The following is a 20,482-nucleotide window of genomic DNA, read 5'->3' on the forward strand; positions in this document are numbered from 1 at the left end:
AGGTGAGGGGCTGCACAAGCACCCAGATGTGGCAGGAAGGTGGCTGTTGGAGCTGACCATGTGTGCTGATACCTCCACACCCCTTCCGAACATCAGAAAGGAAGCAAAAAACTTCATAGATTTTAAGACAAGCTATGGAAAATAGCACGGGTCAAAAAAAAAGGTTCCACAGGAATGGCTTGTTTTATAAAAGGCAACTTGGCAATGCCCCTGTCAGACACCTGGGCACAAAGTATGTCCTAACACACACTGAGAACTTTGAAATTTGTTATAAATTATGTCTCAGTGCATCCTGGTTTGCAAAGCATTACAGCAACAAAAGCTGGCCAAAGGAACAGCATTACTTCAGCCCTTCCCACATGCACTGCACACCTATGAGGTATTAGGAAAAAACAACTTAATGACAATCACCCCAGAATTATAGTTTATAACTCTGGTTTATTCTCTTAAGGCACACAACTGCTTTATCTGAGCAGCATGAAATGAGGCTTTGACCCTCTGTTGTTTGTTCTATTTTCCTTGGGTCCATGGCTAACTGCTCTCTTTACAGCATGTTTCTATAGTGACCAACTGCTGAACTGATACCCAATATATTTCACTTTTCACCTGCCATACTTCAGACTTGGAAGCTCAGAATGTTATTTAAACAATATTCCAAAAATGTACCCTCGGGCTGTAGTAAGAGATGGCACAGTGGATACTTCATCACTCTACCTTCCCCAGCTCTTGAAAGAACAAATAAATGCAGCATTTATAGGTGAAAGAAAATTTATCACATCCCAGTAGCAATTACTTGAGAAGCCAATATAAAAGGGATCAGGAAGAAACAAATTCCCAATATCACAGAGAAGTAACAGACTCCTCCTTTCAGGCAAGCATTTCATTTCTTCAGCAGCTTTTTTATTGTGCCTCAGTTGTATTAAGAGCACTTTGCCTCAAGTGCAGCCCCTTCCTAGAAAGTAACAACAGGACAGCTTTTACAGGAGGTTAAAGTATTGTGGCCCCCAAAGGAGACAGGGGACCCCATTTTTAAATCCATCAACACAGCAATGAATCATCCTCCAAAGACAAAGACTAAAACATTAAGAGGGGAATACAGTAGGTAGAAGTAATGCAGAAAAAAATTAAAAAACTCAGCTGGTTCAAGTTTTACACATGTAAATAAATATTATGAGAGGGGAAACAAGAATGAGATGTGAAGTACTGAACAGGAAGATCAGGTGTATTTATCTTCCTGGAAGCTGGAAGATATTAAACTGTGCTTTCCGCTAAATTGCTGCTGCCAGTTATTGACAAAGTTGTCAATTACCCAGGATTATTTAGACCGATGATAGCTGAAGAAATGAAGATTTAGAAACACTTGGGACTAAAAGGGAAGTTAGGAATGCACTGCAGATGATAAATGGAGGGGATTAAAAGAAAAAGAGCAAAGAGACAGTTTCAGAGGGTATAGTTAAATATCCTTAATTAGCATATTACACTTCTACAACGAAACCAACTTTCAAAGCTGGATTTACTTTGAGCAGGGATTTGTAAAGTGTCTTAAAATTCTTGGAAGAACTTCTAACAAAATCACAAAGCTCTGCTCTATGAAAACATATTCTGCTGGAATAAGGGATACTTGCTACCACATTTTTTTTCAACAGAATGGAACATATTTCACTGTGTTCATGAAGAGACAGTTAACAGGTTAGGATTTCAATGCAAGGCTTGCTGGAGCTAGGCCTAAATCAGTTTTGGCATTGTTTGGTCACGCAAGTTTCTTAGCTCTTCTCTATCTCTCTTGATATACAGTGTGTCACAGTTGACATGGCCACAATACCCAGAGTATTATCATACTATTCCAGAAATCTTCAACCCATACACAGTATACCTTACCACTCAGAAGGCTTCAAGCATCTGCCTAGACAGAGCAACACCCTGTGACTTCAGAAGGCTGCAAGCATCTTCAGCCCAGCCTTTCATACCCTCATGGCTCATGCATTGCACCTGTGTGCCCTCTGTTCCCTTTCTGGGCACTCCATGGCTCACTGCTGTCAGTGCTGCTCACCTGCTCCTCACAGCTGTGCCCACTGGGGATGAGGCTGGGCCAGCCCCACTCCCAGTGACCCCAAACTGTGCCACAGGACAGCCCCACTCCCAGTCACCCCAAACTGTGCCACAGCACAGCCCCACTCCCAGTCACCCCAAACTGTGTGTGCCTACAGCAATGGACCAGCAGTTCCACCCTCCCAGGCATTTTACCAGGTTACATAAATCCAATACAGGATACAATTGATATAGGGATACACAGCACAAAAACCACTGATGTAAGAGCCTGACAGATATGATTCTATATGGCAACACCCCAGTGTTACTTATGCAAACATTTCAAAATAATTTTGGTTACTCATACTACATAAATTGCATATTCCTAGCAGGTAAAGGTGTTATTTGCCACACTATCAGGAATTCAAGTTACTTTTGTTGATCAGGAAGAACAGATGCAGAATGGCAGCTGAAGGTGTTTAGGAAAGGTGAAGAAGCCACAGCAGAAGTCAGCAAAGCCTAGGCAGAACATGGTGACAAGACAGAGAGGGCACTGAGAAACTAAATTGGCTATTTTAGATAATCATCATTGAAGATCAGTGTCAGAGACTGTATCTGTCCACACAGCTCCTCCCTCAGTCTGTGTCTGAAGTCACAGGGAAGTGTAATGAAATACATAATTTCAACAGAGTATATAAGCTTTAAAAACAATTTTATAATGGCTGTTGCAGCATCCAATTCCAAATGTAATTTATAAATACAGAATTCCTCAGTCTTTTTATTGCTGCTTTCTACTTATCATAAGAAGTTTAGGAAATAAAAGGAAAAATCCCCAACAACAAACCACTAACACTTGGTTTGCCTTGCCTTAATTTTTCTGCAAGACATGGCACCCCTCTGCTGGGCAAGAGCAGATCTAGCAGCAGGGAGGGGTGAACCAAAACTGATAGAACAGTAAAATAAAATCAACCTGTGCAGACTGAAAAGACAAGTAAGGAAAGAGGACTGAGGCAATGTATGGCTGCCCAAATGCCTGAGAAAATCAGGGGCTCAGGTGTGAACCATTAAACAAATAGAATTCAGACTTATTTCTCCAGAAAGTAACATTTTTCATAACATCTTTAAAATTAGTCACCTTGAAGGAACTGTCACCTTGACAAACACCAGTTCTCTAACTCTAAAAGCAACCATTGTGATATTTAGAAAACAGGACACTGAAAGAGTTCCCTAAAGTGAAAGACTTTTGCCCATGAAAAAGCTGAATTATGAGCTATGAAGCCTGTACTGCATCAATCTGGCAATGCATCTGCATTCATAACATTGTTTTCTATGACAATGTATGACACACCTCAAACAAACCTTCAGAATAGTTTATCTTTTTTCCTTTAGCCATTACTTTCATTTTAACATGACACCCATAGGACAAATACAGGACAATTTCAGACATCAGCAGTGATGCAGAGGAAAAAACAAAGTCCTACCCTAACCATGTGTGGTATCAAATCTTTGAGAAATGTCAGTTAAATCTTCCTCTGACCTCTGAAGCATGATAGAGAAGTTCAGCCTTTTTCTCATCAGCCTTGAAACAGGAATATAGTTACCCATTTTGTTTCAGACTTCTTGTTTTGTTGTGCTCTACAAATGACTCAGCTCTGTTCTCTAGGGGTTGCACTACTACTCATTTTTAGACCAAGGAAAGATTGTAAAAAAAGGCTGTTTCAAAGTAGCATTCTATGAAGACGTTTCTAGGAAACAACTCTTTTCTTTGTTAAAATACAAACACAGACAAAAGCTTGATAATACTTTTTGCCCCTTTTATTAAAAACAGTCATTACAGGTGACATACAATTGGCAAAGATATATATGACCAAATCTCTACTTTTAAGCTCCTCACTTTGTTAACCAATGTTTGCTCCCCTTAAAAATATATTTCTTAAGCCATTTGTTTAGGGACCAGGGAAGAGGACAAATCTTACCCCAGGAAACCATCTAGAACAGAAGGAAGTCTGTAGTGACAGAAGCAGATACAGAACCTCAGTTTTCTTACCAAACCTACAGAAAAACTTCAATTGTACAGCACCTATATTAACAAAGGGAGGGGAAAGAAGTATCTTCCTGTAGCCATTACCCACACTCTAAACAGCACTGCATTAAGTAAAAAAGAATATCAGTCCATATACCAAGATGCTTCTTCCTATTTCCACTCTTGTTCTAGGTCAACTGGAAGCTTCTTTTTTCAGTTTTTCTAAAATCTCATCTGGTGTCGCTGATATTGAAATCTTCACCACTTTGTCACGTGATTTACCCCCCTGGTTTAGACAAACACAGAACAAACCTGTCTTTCAGAGAATCACCCTTTAAGGTAAGAAAACAGTGCTATTTATAAAATGCTGATAAACAAATTAAGCAGTTTGCCCATGATTCAGGAAAAACAAGACTTACATAGATTTGTCTCTACCTTTTCACAAGATATTTGCTTGGTCATCTTATCCTTTAACAGTACTCTTTAAAAGACTTCTATTACTACTCCATTAAACCAACAGCTAAAAATAAAAAGCACTATTTTTCATTGTGCTTATAAACCGTAAATGGAAATGGCTGGAAAGACTGACTTGAAGTTGAATGAATTAATAAAACAAATTACTTATTCAGTGCAATGAATAAAACAAAGAGTTTCTGCTCACCAAAGTCAAGACATGTAAATTTTAATACAGAGAAACTCTTGAGGCCCAGCTACAACCCAAGGGCTTACATACACTCTTGCTTATGTGTGACAGGTAAATGTCAGAATCAAATACAGAAGTTATTAAAAAAAAGTGAAAAGTTATTAATAAAATGAATATTCTCTGCAGAACATAAATTCTGTGAACTCATTTGACATGAAAACAAGAGCATCTTGAAGAACACATGAACTAGAGATTTGCAAAATATTATCATGATAACTTAACTGGTTAAAAGATCTCAGGATCAGCCACAGTTCTTCCTACACAAAGTTTGTTCTCAATGAATCATTCCATTAACTCACCTAAACTTTTTAAAGTGTCTTTCAGACTGAACTTGAAGTAGCTCCCTGTACTCAATGTTTAAGTTTCAAAATCTTGAATTTCAACTGCAGTAGGGCAAAACTGAAAGGAAAAAAGGAAGTACCTTCTCTAAAATAACGTCGCTCTTCTTCACTTCAAGCACCTTAGACAGGTAACGGCACAGCTCTGCATTTGCCTCCCCTTCTGATGGAGGTGCAGCAATAGCTACACCTACTGCCTCAGCCGTCACATCTATAGCAAATAGTTGGAGGATTTTATGCTTAAAATATTCAAAACATCACACCACAGTTTGCTAAAAATGAATGTTTATGCTTTCAAAAACATTTAAGTTTAAAACCAAGTAAACATATAGATTAGCAGGTGACGGCATTTTCACATTTCACGAATTCCCTTGATTGTCGGCCAGTAGAACCAAGTATAAACTGATGATACAAGCAGTGAAGCCCTCATGCTGTAGCAGGGTGCAGTCATGAGTTACCTTGATTGATTGATTGATTACATGATTGATTACATGAGCCTTCTCACAATGGGGGCACCGCTCCGAGCTCCCCTCAACTGCAGGTGTTGTCCTGCTTGGCACCACGTAACACGACCCAAATCAGGTTACCCCCGCCCCTGCCCCAAAAGCCGCTTGTTAAATCAGTCTGCTCAGAGTTACGCTGTCAGTAAATTCCCAGTGAATTCCAAAGGGGCCCGGACACTGCCACAGCCCCTGGGTGTCGCGCACACGGGGGATGTGAAAGCAATCCCAATGCATGCAGGCGCAAGCCCAGGGCTGCAGAGGGAGAACACGTTGTGCTAGATCCAACTTTTATGGCTCTAATAAAACCGCGCAGACCCTTGAAACAGCGCCTGCACGAAACCACAGAGGCCAACCGGAAGGATTTAGGAGCAGGATTTACCCCGTGCTCACCGCGCCGCCCAGCGCCGCGCAGGGGGACGCGATTCTCTGGAGGGCCGAACTGCTCGCTCAGTTCCCGGGGGTTTCCGCGTTCCCTCCCTCCCTCGGCCCCTGCTCCTCAGGCCGCAGCGAGGCAGCGCCGGGGCCCGGCCCCACACGCACCTGTGACGGCGCTGCAGCGGGCGCCGGGCTTGGCGCGCACCGCCACCCTCACGGCGCCGCCGCCCGCCGCCGCCACCGGCCCCGCGGCGGCGCCCGGCTCCGCGGGGCCCTTGGCGGCCGCTTTTCCCTGCAACAGAGGAACAGACGCGGTCACGGCGGGCACCACCCGCCCCTGCCCCCCTTCCCTCTCCTGGCCCTGCCCGCACCTTCCCGGGCATGGCCCCGCCGCTCCGCACCGGCGCCGCCCGCACCCGCAGGAACCCGGCGAGGCTCGGCATGGCCGGGGCGGCTCTTCCGGCAACCGCGCCGGGCCCGCCCCGAGCGCCTGCGCGCCCCGCACGGCGCGGCCGGGCCGGCGCGGAGCCCGCAGCGGAGCCCCGGCACGGCCGAGCCCCGTGCCCGCAGCGGCTCCACTGGCACGGCCTCCCCCGTGCCCGCAGCGGAGCCCCGGCACGGCCTCCCCCTGTGCCCGCAGCGGCTCCACTGGCACGGCCGAGCCCCGTGCCCGCAGCGGAGCCCCGGCACGGCCGAGCCCCGTGCCCGCAGCGGCTCCACTGGCACGGCCGAGCCCCGTGCCCGCAGCGGAGCCCCGGCACGGCCGAGCCCCGTACCCGCAGCGGTGCCCCGGCACGGCCGAGCCCCGTGCCCGCAGCGGTGCCCCGGCACGGCCGAGCCCCGTGCCCGCAGCGGTGCCCCGGCACAACCTCCCCCTGTGCCCGCAGCGGAGCCCCGGCACGGCCGAGCCCCGTGCCCGCAGCGGAGCCCCGGCACGGCCGAGCCCCGTGCCCGCAGCGGTTCCACTGGCACAGCCTCCCCCCGTGCCCGCAGCGGTGCCCCGGCACAACCTCCCCCTGTGCCCGCAGCGGTTCCACCGGCACAACCTCCCCCCGTGCCCGCAGCGGAGCCCCGGCACAGCCTCCCCCGTGCCCGCAGCGGTTCCTCCGGCACAGCCTCCCCCTGTGCCCGCAGCGGTTCCACTGGCACAGCCTCCCCTGTGCCCGCAGCGGCTCCACCGACACGGCCTCCCCCGTGCCCGCAGCGGTGCCCCGGCACGGCCGAGCCCCGTGCCCGCAGCGGTTCCACTGGCACAGCCTCCCCCGTGCCCGCAGCAGCTCCACCGGCACGGCCGAGCCCGGCCCCCATCCCTGTCCCGGAACAGCGCCGCGTCCAGGCACAGGAGAGCGCTGGCGGAGTGTGCACAGAGCTGGACGTTTGACAGACACTTGTTCTACATGCTGCCTTTGGACACCCCAAACCTGCGTGACCTCCCCTTAAGAAAGGAAATTTTCTTATTTTTTCTCCTGCATTCTCAAATTTTAGTATAACGTGGGGGAGGGTACAGGTCTTTGTACACCAAGCCGTTCTGTTACTACATGGTACATACTGCAAAGCACTGAATACTATATACATACAGCAATAGCATCAAGTTATTGTATGCAATCTGTAAAACTTGTTGCACACCAACAATCCTTAGGTTTATACTATTTTTTTTAGTACTAGAATATCCAATGATAAAATAGCATCATTACAAGTCTCATATTCTCATTTTCACATTATACATTTTTTATAGGCACATATGTATATATACAGTGGCTATTTGCATAACCAGTTCTGTATTCCAAAACAGCCCTTCTGAATTAAGAGAGATTCTGGAAAGATCTGTTTCTTGCTGAATTTGACTTGATATTTATTTCTTCAGTGCAGCTGCAGATATTCTCTGCAGTGCAAAGTCCATTAATTCTCCATGGCTCTTGGAAAAAGTCAAGATGATGGTAATATGAATGCAGCTTTGCTCATGTACTTCAAAAAAATACAGTAGCAATCCTTGTCCATAGGGTCAATCCAAGGTCATTTTGGAAAGAAGTGCAAGATGGGACTACAGCAGCAGCTTTACTGTCTTTTAAGGACAGATTGGAGAAAACATACACAAGTTGTTCATAACAAGTAAGGATTTTCCAGTTCAAAAAATGATTTTACTACATGAGAAACAAAGGGATGAAAACACAAAGTAATTAACCACAAGGTACTACTTAAACTTTTCAATACACAGAGTACTTATTCCTTTAACATTTAATTTAGAAGAAAAGCTAAATTACAATCTACCAATAACAATGCAGAAAAAAATAGCTTTTCTGGTACCCCTAAAACAAATCTGTTTTGTTTTTACACATTAAAGTAACTTAATAGAATTTTTTTAACTGCTGCCAATGGTGAGCTGAAGTCCACTGAGACACCAACACATTCCAGATCATCATGTGAAACTAAGTATAAAATATTATTTCTGGTATCTGTCCATCTTCTATTGATGTACCATTGTTGTTACCTGGTGAACTATAAAAGACAAAGCATGTTTTGCTAGCAGTAGGAGATTCGTGGATCACTTTCTTCAAACCTTTTGTTCCATAGTGGGAATCAGGACCCTGAAAAACATCACAAGAGATCAGCAACACAATGGAAGTGGGCAAGACCCTAAAATTACTGATGGTCAAACACAACTGACTTGGGCTATTTTAGTAGTATAAAATTTCTGTACCCACATCATATAAATTAAATACAAAATCACAGGCAACAGAAGCCAGGGCCCTATGTCTAAATAACAAAAATATATTTCTCAGACAGCAGACTTAAACCAGTTGATTTTATCCAACTAGTAATGAATACTTTCTAGTATTTCTTCTTATCACACAGGTTGCCTGTATTTTTACTTAGTTCCCTGCCTCAGCTGTTTTTAATGTACAGTATTTTTTCCAACACACTGAACTCTGATTTCTGTATAGGAAATTATACTTAGAAGAATATTAAATTTTTTTGAGAAATAAATTTGTCCACAACACTAAGAGAAGACTTTCTGAGAAAAAGTAATTATTACCTACTATTTCAGCAGCAGTATATAGAAAGAAGTGAAAAAAAAGCTGTTTTCTTGAATTAGTCAGAATATCCTTGATAAAAGAAATCAAACTTTTTTGTTTTGAAAGAGAACTGCCAGATTATGTTTTCTAGATAGGGCTTTTTTTTCCCCTCACAGAACCAATGACTTCCATTAGAACTATTCTAACTCCTACATCAAGAAAAAAAGTGGGAAGGCACAAAGGATCCAGTTATGAATTCCATGCTGTGGCCCAGAAGAGATGTAACAGTCTTACAAATTACAGTAGAGTTCTAACTACGTCCTTATTTAGCCCTAAAGTTAAAATAAATTCAAGATCTAGAAGACATTTTCCCATCAGAAGACTGATAAAAGAGTAACTCTTGCATCAAAGTAACACTTTTTTCTGTCCAGTTAGACATTCTTACTTTCAAGGTTGCACAAGCTGTGTAGCAAACCGTGGGCAGAATCTCTATGGGCTCCTTGAACATAACTCTGAAGGTACTGGCTGTTCCGTCACAGCTAAATCCAGTGTCGTTCTGTCCCAGCGTCTGGTTCTTCTCATAATCAATTATCTGGACACAAGCATGAACAGTGTAGTTTTATGTTCACAGGCATGAGAAAGGCTCTGATTGTATGCACATGAGAAGGTTACAAGCAAACACTTGCCTACCCCACCCAGCCTCACTGCAAGGACAGTGCAATCTCAGCTGGAAAGGAGCTGTGATTTCCTGATACCGCTGGAGCTGATGCAGCAGCTGGAATGATGGCTCGTGAGTTTTACACGGGCTCTGGGCACTGCTCCAGCCAGGTTAAAGTCTGTCCTTGGAGGGGGAGAACAGCTCTCACACCTTCAGCTTCTGACCTTCATATACAACAGCTAATCCTGTGCTTAATTTGCTGATCTCTGCACACCTTCACAGCCCACATGAGGGAATCTCATTTGCTGCCTGTCATTACTTTAGAAAACAAGTTTTTACAGATAATGTAGGTAGTCAATGACACCTTCCTAATAGAAAACAAAAACTTGTGCTGTTACGTTTTATACAATTTCTAATTTTGATTCAGTATAAAAATTCTACTATTGCCTTCAATGTCAGTGGCAAGTAAAAATCACTAACTCAAACATAGTTATAGCAGATACCTTCCCATTCTGGATTGCAATCCTGATCCATGCTGCCCAATACCTCTTGCAAAAGTTGGGTATCAGAGCTTTAGAGCAGAGCACTTCTTGTGATTACTGCACTAAGAATCCTATCAGTTTTAACAATTTCTTTTTAACTTGCCATATAACTTTCAGTATTACCCATGCATGAGATTAAGCTTTATTCTAGGCAAAGCATACTCTAGTTTTTTCCCCAGCCACGATCAACAGAAATTTGAACAATTATAATGCTAAAGACTTAAGCCCTTTTCACATAACAGATGTATTTGCAGTATACATTATCACTATTTTATGGCAAGTTTTAAATAGTTTAACTCTCTGAAGCTCTGCTAGTACTGATGCAGAGCTAAGAAGAAAGCCAGAGGCACCAGACTTAAATAACTGTCTGAAAAGATTGCCACAAAAAAGTTTCAGATTCGTCACTTATTAGGGATACTTCCAGGGTAAAGAGAACCTATATAAGAACCACAAAGGTTTATTTAGCCTTTCAGTTTGAATTGGGAGGATCTTTTTCAAGTGACTATTCCAATCATTCCCATTTAATATGCATTGGTTTGCATTGAAAATAATAGAAATTCTTTTCAGATTAAATAAATCCAGCAAACATCCTGAGGGAATACACCGAATGCTTTCATCTGCTAACAAGAATTCAGCTGAGAGATTCAAAAAAGGGTTTATGTGAAGTAAAAATTCCCAGGTATGTTTAGTATAGCTGCTAGGCTCCTGAGATCAACTCCTTTGTTCTAAAGGTCCTGCCTAGTGCCCTATGCTACTATTTACATGGATGTGTGGTTTGACAAACTGAAGATACTTCAAATAGAGAAATTTGCAAGTGAGCTTTTTAAAGTGAGGAATGTAGAAAAACTCAATTCCTTCAAAATGTCCATGTACATTCTGTTTGGAACATCATTAAGAAGAAAGGCATGGCATTTTTTCCTTAGGAGACAGACACAAAATCCCTATACTTAAGTACAGAGTACTCAAATAATAATAATCATCAAATAGGAAGTAGAAGGCAATTTGTCATTTAAACAGAATGTTCATTAATGAACTGAAACAAGAATTCCAGCACATGCTGGAAGTCTAGAATGAAGTCACAGACTATTTATTTCACAAAATTTCTCATGCACCTAATAAATCAATGTGACATGATAGTACCATAAACAAAACTAATCTCTACAAGAAAAAGAATTCAAATAGACTGAAATTCCACACTCAAAAAGGAAAGAAAATATATAGTGCTGGATCAGTACTACTAGAAGACAATCCTGACCACAATATGCTAAGGGATCTAACAGCAAGAGCAGGAAATACAATTTTAGTGCTGTCTTCAATTGCCTGATGGGAACAGGCAAGGGTCACATCAGGACATGAATAGGGGGACATTTTTAGATACTATCACTGGCCACTTCATGAGCCTGCTAACCAATTGCTCAGCAGGAAGAAACGCAAACCTTGATTTGGTACTGAGTGATGAGCAGGATCAGATTCAAAATTTCATAATGGAAACACTACGTAACAGTGTCCATAATATACTGAGAGTCAACACTCCCACATGAGCAACAAAAGCAAATCCCCTAAAGCTGTGCTAAATTTCAAAAAGAGAAAAATGAGGAATCTTGTTCAAAAGAAACTAAAAGGAGCAATTACAGAAAACAAATATTTATAAGAAGCATGCAGGCTACTGAAGGACATAACATACCCAAGTACAATATCAGTACATATTTTCTATTAGGAAACGCTTGAGAAAAGAGGAAAAAAGCTGGATGTTGGGAAACACCTACACTGAAAATGATTGAAGGGCGGGAGAATACAGGAGAAAGGGAGCAGAGTTCCATAGCGTTCTTCTTTTGCCCAGTCACCCACTTATACCCACTTGTGACAAAACACATCTTGAGATTCCTGGCCTAGCAATTGCTCCCTCCCAAATACAGACCAAACCTTTTGCATGTGCTACAAATGGAGCTTCCTTTTCCAAGTTCTTACAAGTGGACAAGCCTATTTAAACATAATATACTGTACCTGTATATTAACTTGATAGTCTGTGGGTCCATGGATAGATCCATACAATCCAAATCCCACTATGGAAATTCTTCTGTTAACTGTGAACCTGGTAAGACACAAGAAAGCAATTCAAACAACTGTGGTGAGTGTGTTACCATATTTTAAGCAGGAAAAAGACTCCAACTGAAAAGTAGGCAAGTAAACCGAGAACGGCATTGCAGTTTTTTTAAATAGTATTTTTTATTTAGATTTCAATACTAAGAAAAATGCTTTACCAGGTTCATAGGTTAAAGCTTTGCTAATTCCTCAAGATATTCAGTATTAATAAACAAAACATAACCAAATTCTTTTCACTATATCCAAAATAAAAACAGATCAAGACTCAGTATTTCAAAAAGAAATATACAGATAACACTCAATCATTCTAGAATGCACCCAATCCTCCTTAACCTCATTCTTGTTTTTATTTCATATGTGTAACAGCTAAAATAAAAAAAGGAAAAGATCAAATGTGTGCAACAGAGCCAGCATGTCTGCTACTGTATCTTATACCGAAAAGTCAAAGTTGAATGATTTATTCCCTTTCTCCCCACACATTTCTGACTCTCCTTCAAACAGTTTCTCAAGTCCTACCTGATCCGGTCGCTTGTTCCGCTGTAGCCCCAGCGGCTCTCCACCTGCTGGAACCTGTTAATGCTGCATTCCTTTCCTCTAAGGCAACACCTTGGTCGGTCAATATAATCTACTTTAGGTTTAGGATTGACAGTAAAGTGCAGAAAGAGATTTACTACTTCCCGATCTGACAAGATTCCAGATTGAGCAGGGCCTGTGAAAACATAAAACTTCTAAAATTATTTGAAGGATTACTCCAGCTGTTGTATTTAAACCACATATATTCACAAACTGATATTTTCCAGTGGCCAGAGCCATAATCTCCAAATGTTTTGCTTTCATTTGTGCATCACAACTGTTATTAGTACAATATTAACAGATTTGAGTTAAAGACAGTTAAACAGCACTGAGAGATGGTCTCAGACAAAGAACTCCAAAACTCACCTGCTGCAAACTCTTCGATAGTCATTAATGGGAAACGGATTAAGGAAAGAGCTCTTCCAAGGACTTTCTGTTTGTTCCCGAATGTCACAGGCAGTTGTTGTCTTTGACATTCTGCTTCTGCCCAGCGAACCACAGCTCCAAAGAGCCTACTTTCTCGAATACTGAGAGTGTCCCTTTCTAGAACTGCACATAATGTGTCTAAAGAAAAAAATGTTAGCAGCTTTACATCAGTTTTCATCCAAGCCAGCAATAGTGCTACATTATGTAAGCTTAAAATACTAATTACACACTAAGAATATTCATAACAAGACTATTAGCTTTGTCTTATCATTATGTGTGTATATGTATTACACATAATTTATCTTGCATAAAAAGTAATCTTGCAATAATACATAGATTTTAAACTAAAAGTTAATTTTCCTGCTATGAAAACAGGATATGAGTTTTCTTCTTGATTTCTAGGAGTGTAACTAATCTCTGCAGTGATAACAAATATCCTGAAATTCCATTGTTAGGGCAAGATGAAAACTGAAAGTGACCAAACAGTGAATGCACACTACTAAAAATCCAGGTTACTCATGATGGCACTAAAAAACCAAGTTACTCATAATGACAGTGTCATTTTCTCATCTGGGCAGCCACCTGCCCAACTGCATCAACTATAGCCACAAGCAGAGTGGTACATAAAAACCAGTTTAAAGATACATGAAAGTCATTTTAAGTATTGACATATTTGCTATCCACAAAGCAACTTGAAGGTGAAACACAAAATCTGAGGCAAGGTACATGTTTAAAAAGCAACTGATGCTGTATTTATTACTCCCTCTGGCCTTCTTTGAATAACAGGTATGCACAAATTATCACCGAATACAAGTCAAAAAATAAAAGGGTTTCTATATTATGAATCTTCTGCCTCTGGGAATTTTTATCTGCCTTGAATTTAAGTAAGGGATGTTTGCAGTTATAGAAAACAGCATATTGGAAAGTCAAAACAGATTGAGACTTACCAAGACTAAAGATCCCTCAGTTTGAGTACAAATCCTACTGAACATGAGTTAACAATGGCTTTCAAATTTCTTTATGCAGTGAACACCTTCCTTCAGCCTGAATTTTTCCCACAATCTAGCTGAACTGGAGTAAAACCTTAGATACATACAGTAGCAATGAAATTGAGTAAGTAAATTTACAACTGCTAGCTTTTGATAGAAGATTAAACAGAGAAACTAGCAGTTCATGTATTCATTTTTAAAAGCAGATTTCATTAATTGTATCTGTACAACTTTGAACAGATATGTTCATGTGGCAACAGAACAGCATGATTCCTGTTGCACATGAAAAGCAGATATAGATGCCTCAGGCATGAGGCACAAGCAAGTGAAAGCTTTGACTTCAATGAAGTGTGGTGTCACCACAGTGGGAGCCCTGGGACACAGGGCAGTGCAAGCCAGCTCAGGAGTGAAGCTCAAAGGAAAGCACTGCAGGGGTGGATGGCCAAGAAGGAAGAAGTGCTTGGGACTCTGCACACTCAGACAGGGGAAGGAACTATCCTGGGGCACTGTCATTTCATGCTTAGGACACACCGAGTGCCTTACCTATGTCGATATCTGTAAAGCCTTCTGCACTTATGGCATCCATAGTGCTTTTGTCTATTGTGTCCAGACAAAGACTAGCAAGCTGAGGTTCATCAAACAAACGGGCCTGGAAAGATAAAGAAATACACCTTTAGCATAAAACTGACAAACTCCTGATCTTAAAAAGCATGCATTTTACCTCCAGTATAGACATAAATTGAAATAAGTATGCTTTGTGTTTATACCTTAAAGAGCACTTAAAATCTCAAAGGTGTACATAATTAAGGAGAATCAGTAATTTCCCTCCAACTGAGAATTCTTCTAGTAAATCAAAACTAAGCTTAAATTTACCTACTTGAGTAAGCAGCATAAAGGCATTATCTGCTCGGAGATGCTTTGTTAGGAAATCCACACAATGTGCTTCCAGGGCAGGGACTGCATACTTTTTAGCAGTGTATAAAGTAGTCATGACTGTTTCTGGACCAATTTGAACTTCATCTGAATAAAGAAACCTATAAATCAATACACAAATACAGATCATAAAAACATATCTTTAGAGGGGCAGCCAAACACAACAGTCTCTTTGCATTTAGAAAACAGGCCAAAGACTTGCACTGTAAACCGTGCAACAGCTGACCTCATAGCATCTTTATAAATAAAGAAGGTAACTTAAAAGGTTCAGGAAAGACTATTATGTTAGCCTAATGGCATACATTTGTTTTAAATATGTATTACTCCCTAGACTGATCTGGCTGTACTAGTTATACATAGCTCACCAACTGTAAACAACAGCTGAGCTGCAGAATTACTTAACCTACAAATGCATGCTCTCAGTTCATCAGGAAAACATCAATGCACAATCCTCTATGGCTGTACTCCTGCAATTCATTTACTGACACTGCACACTGGCTTCCCCTCCATGAGGGAATAGTGTTAAGGACTTAGATTGTGAGAACATCTTATGCCAAAGTTACCCCTCTGTAGTATTCAGAGAGGAAAGAGTTTACATTCTAGCACGTGACCTTGACTTTTCTACTCCTGCCACACTCTGGCTTGTCCTCACTGCCTGAAGCAAGAGGACTGGTTGAGATTTTAGCATAAACTATGAATCAGAATACCACCACCAATACCAGAAGAAAAAAAACAACTGTTTCCAGAGCAGTTGTTGCCTTTTTAAAAATAGATTTTCTTAGAGGTGACATTTAAGATAATTTTAGCAAAATTTCATCAGCCTTTCAGATAACAATCAAGAATAGTCTGTGATTTACAAAAATACATTTGTCCCCAAAATACATAGATAATTAAATAGAATAAACCAGGGCATACTAGCAAATGCAAGAATTCTACAATGAAATCCAAGTCTTTCCTTTATATATCTTAATATTTGTTGTTCAGAACATCCTGGAAATGAATGACACATAGAGACAGAAGGTGTGTTTAGAAGGGTTTTTAAATGTAGCAATCAGCAGTTTGTATCTAACAAGAGAAACTTGTGAAAGCAACAGACTAGTTAAACTTCCTTGCAACATAGAGAAATTGATGTAATATCAACTCAGAATTAAAGTTTCAACAGAAGTTCTTCAGTGTTTATATTTCTTATATACCAAGAAAACTCTAATTCTCAGTAGTTGCTGGCACACAAACATTAAATTTGCTGCTAAATTTTCCATTAAAACACTCCAGTCTACTCAAGCAGCCAGCTTGCACATCACTTCGGAGATGTGAATGATGCTGTAGATTAATTTTTTTAAACTGGATTTAAACTGAACAATGTAAGAAGAATTAATTTAATTAAAGGGGTTTTTTTAACTAGAAGTTTCATACAGTTCAATTAGAACTGATTTATGGAAGCTATGAACTATTATTACCCGTTGATGAAAACGACTGGGCTGACTTGTTCGTCACAATTGCTGACAAATTTACTTTTAAGAAACAAATATTTCACAGGCACACTTTTACATACTAAATTGACAAGCTCTTCATTAAAGCACTAGAACAGTGCATTTTGGTTCTAAGATCTAAAATAATCAGTTTAGAATGCCATAACTTTTGTTGTGTGACTTTATAGGAGTTTAGAGTCTAAATCACATAAAAGTTGATTAACAGGCTTTAAAAATAGCAATACTGCCATGCAAAGTACAGTATGCATTTTACCTAACAAAAAAAAAACCAAACCCCAAATTGGTTTTGGAACATGATTTTGGTTTTATTCCTTAAGTGAATCCAATGTGAAGCCAATAAAGAGGCATACCAGAGGGGCTCATCTGGCTTGTTTCACTTTCTGCTATACCTTCCAAAGAAACAGGGTGCAGTCCTAGGTGTGGCTTCCCTCTATAAATCCCCTGCTCACATGTGCCAAGAGCTGTGCTGTGTTACCTCTCCCCTCTGTGGCACGCCTGAACTAGCACAGCTTTATGCTTGCACCACTGCTCCTCCTCCACTTATCTCAGTGGCACTGATGATCACTGCTCCTTCCCTCCTCTCTTTCCTTTGAGACAGAAACAACCTCATTTTACTGGCATCCAGGATGAGGGAATGGGAAGCTGGGGGGTGTATGTGCATAGTGGAAGAACACTTTCAGTGCCCAGAACAATTTTTCCAATTGACCAGTCAATCATTCACTCAGTATAAGCCTCTCATACATTTTATGCTATTTTTCTTTACTCTCAGGTTAGCACTTCCTTCTCCCCTTGTGGGAGCATCCTCTCAATAGCTGGAATGTTTCACCATTATAAAAGCACACAGGAACCTTTTTTCAAGTTAGCCATGATTAGCCCTTTATTTACTGCTTGCCAAAATTCTCTGAAAAGATTTTTGGAAGACAGACTCTTAACTTGTGCCATATCATCACTTTCATTTATTCTGTGATCAAAGGACAAGTTAGCTTATTGTAAAATATGAATGAAAATTTAAAAAAAAAAAATCTTAGTAAAACCAGCAAAAAGAAACTGTAAAGCAGAAACCTACTGAGACAACATGAATTTTCTTGATCATTGCTATTCAATTTGTAGTTAAAAACACACACACAAAAGTTGTTTCATTGGGAAACAGATTTTTGTGACTTTGTGACTTTGATATTATTTCAGGTCTTAAGGATTTATCTGTCAAACTATTTTTGCATTAAAAAGTCTTTTCCTTTAATTTACAAGTAGTATTTGCCAGTAGATCCTTATGAAACAAATAAACTACGACATGACTCAACAAACCACATGAGTAAATAAAATGGCAATGAGCTAAGGAACATTAAATAATTAGTAAATTATGCTTAGAAAGTTTTTCATTACTCAAACATTTCCTTTACTTGATGTTCATTTGCTATGTGTATTCAAACATCCTGACTGAACTTCTAGGCAATATACCTCACATTGGTGTTTTCAAGCATTAAGGAAATGTCCTGTGAAAGGTAACTATCATTATCTGAGTGATTTACTAATGATAGATAAAAGAGGCCAATGGTGCAAGGTATCATTCCTGTCTCTTTCAGTCAACACCAGGAAAAGACCCCATGTTGTTTCCATCATGGAAAAAGCCCAGTACTGGCATGTATTAGAGAAGGTCTCCCTAGAGATGTTTTTAACAAGGTACTGCAATGCATATTTATTTCAATATAAGCTCAAAGAAATACACATAGCATGGAAGAATGTCCTGAAGAGCCGGCAGAGACAGCAAACCTGAGCTGTTTCAGCAGTCACCAGTATGCTGATATTCAGACAAGGCACAAGCACAGTCAGTGCACTGACGCAAGTCCCCTGGCCATTACACACTGGCAGCCCTACAACACAGGATGCTTTTGTTTGCTTTTAACAACATCTCTTCATTCATTCCTCAGTGCTCAAACACCATCCTTCTTATCTTTACTTAGAAATCTCTGCTTCTGTGTTTCCATTTTTATCCAGACAAACTTGTATTATTACACCCACTTTTCCCTGCCCAGCGTTTTTCGCGCATATACAGACACAAACGTACAGATGTGCACTGTCATTTACTTTCAACCTTCAGAGCCAATTTGCTTAAAAGACACTTCCCACTACCTCTTGCTCCTCTGCACAAAACATCCACAAAAAACAGTTCATTTGCTAACAGCAACAGCAAGACATTGCTGCTCATGGGGGTTTTGTGCACATCACTTACTTTACCTCCTTTGCCTGTGATTACCTAAGGACCAGGTGACTTCTAATTGTTCCTGTCTCTTGGGCCTCAGGAAAAGGAGAAAGTTGCCAAGACTTTGAAGTTTTTCCTATTACAAAGAACTTTGAGACACTACATATTTATTTCCAGGCAATAATATCACTTGTTTCCCAAATGTTCATTAGAGAGAACTGTTTTATATATTTTATAGTTTATATTTTTTGCCTAGCAGAGTGGTTTCTTTGATAAAAACCTTAAGTTTATGCAGGTTAGTTGTATTACCACACCACAGCCCAAGGTACAAATAAACTATTAGCAATTACTTCTATGAATACCATAAATTTTACTTGCCACTACACTGAGTACAGAGAAATAAATGATAGGTAAAATCATCAGTTTTGTGAGCACGCAAAATAGCAGATCCTACTCTGCCCAAATTAGAAATCACTAACACACTTTATATCCTTCCTTTATATCCTTTATATCATTGCGCTCCCAGTCTCACACTCAGACGGCCTGGAAGTGAAAATCAGCTGGTTACTGCCTTCTGCTGCATGTTCCTCCTCTGCCCAAGTACGATTACAATGGGTGTTATTATGGCAAAGAGATGCAACAACTTATTGTCATCGCTGAGAAAGAAAAGTGAACAGGAAGATGACTAAGACTTCAAAGTATCAAATGTCGTGGTAAGTATCAAATGAAACGAAAAGCTTAGTACAAACAGCCTCTGCCCCTTCTTAGTCACTATCAGAAAATGCCTGGATAGTTGCATCATCAAGGGGACCCAGGAATTCCCATCATTTCACTTTAACAAACCAAAACCCTTGAATCCAAGAGCCCAACCACACACCCACCGAGCGCTTCCCTAAAGGGACAGTCAGCTGCCAGGGAATTAGAGCACTTCTCTTGGGAATAGAGTGCAGGGTAAAGAGCGAGAGGGACCAAACCACGTTGGAAGCGCGCTGTGACCTTGCGCGCAGCCCCCAAGGCACTCCCGCGCCTTCCCTGCAGCTCCCTCCAGGGACGGGCAGTAGGGACAGGCCGGGCTCTGTGGGGACAGGACCGGGAGGGGCCGCGGAGCGAGGCCAAGGCAGCGGCGGCCAAGCGGCGCCGCGGCGCGGAGCCCCCTCCGAGCGCGGCCGCCCCCGCCCGCGCTGACCTGAGGAGCGCCAGGAAGGCGGCGGGCTCCACGTCGGGCAGCTCGATCTCGGCCGAGGTGGTGGCCATGCCGCCGTTGAACATCGCGTCGAACACGGCGCTGCCGGCCGCCAGCACGAACCGGTGGGCGGGGATGCGCTGCTGCCCGGGCCCGGGGGGCGCCGCCCCGCCGCCGCCGCCGCCGCGGGCGCTGCCCTTGCCCACCACGAAGTGCACGTCGCTGAGGAGCTCGTTGGAGAAGAGGAAGGCGAAGCGCTCCCGCAGCGAGCCCTTGGTGGCCTGCCAGTTGTACAGCGGCTCCCGCTGCAACACCGCGCCGGCCTCGGCGGCGGCGACGCCCGCGGCGGTGGCGGGCGGCGTCTCCGCGGGCGCCCCCGGGCCGCCCCCCGCCGCCGCCAT

The 20,482-nt window shown here is 42.0% G+C and overlaps 2 protein-coding genes across 2 annotated transcripts; both read right to left on the reverse strand.

The window, feature by feature from the left end:
• Positions 1-3,828: 3,828 nt before the first annotated feature.
• C11H15orf40 (chromosome 11 C15orf40 homolog) lies at positions 3,829-6,429 on the reverse strand. Its single transcript, XM_021537379.2, has 4 exons — positions 6,342-6,429; positions 6,136-6,262; positions 5,176-5,303; positions 3,829-4,337 (listed from the first exon to the last, which is right to left on the reverse strand). Exons 1-4 carry the CDS (start codon positions 6,411-6,413, stop codon positions 4,245-4,247), a joined length of 420 nt encoding a protein of 139 aa, XP_021393054.1. The 5' UTR covers positions 6,414-6,429; the 3' UTR covers positions 3,829-4,244.
• A 1,176-nt stretch (positions 6,430-7,605) lies between these two features.
• On the reverse strand, positions 7,606-20,482 carry BTBD1 (BTB domain containing 1). The gene is made up of 8 exons (XM_021537556.2): positions 20,085-20,482; positions 15,153-15,309; positions 14,819-14,924; positions 13,227-13,424; positions 12,804-12,996; positions 12,189-12,276; positions 9,430-9,576; positions 7,606-8,555 (listed from the first exon to the last, which is right to left on the reverse strand). Exons 1-8 carry the CDS (start codon positions 20,480-20,482, stop codon positions 8,397-8,399), a joined length of 1,446 nt encoding a protein of 481 aa, XP_021393231.1. The 3' UTR covers positions 7,606-8,396.

Source organism: Lonchura striata, chromosome 11, assembly GCF_046129695.1.
Source record: "Lonchura striata isolate bLonStr1 chromosome 11, bLonStr1.mat, whole genome shotgun sequence".
Classification (NCBI taxonomy): domain Eukaryota; kingdom Metazoa; phylum Chordata; class Aves; order Passeriformes; family Estrildidae; genus Lonchura; species Lonchura striata.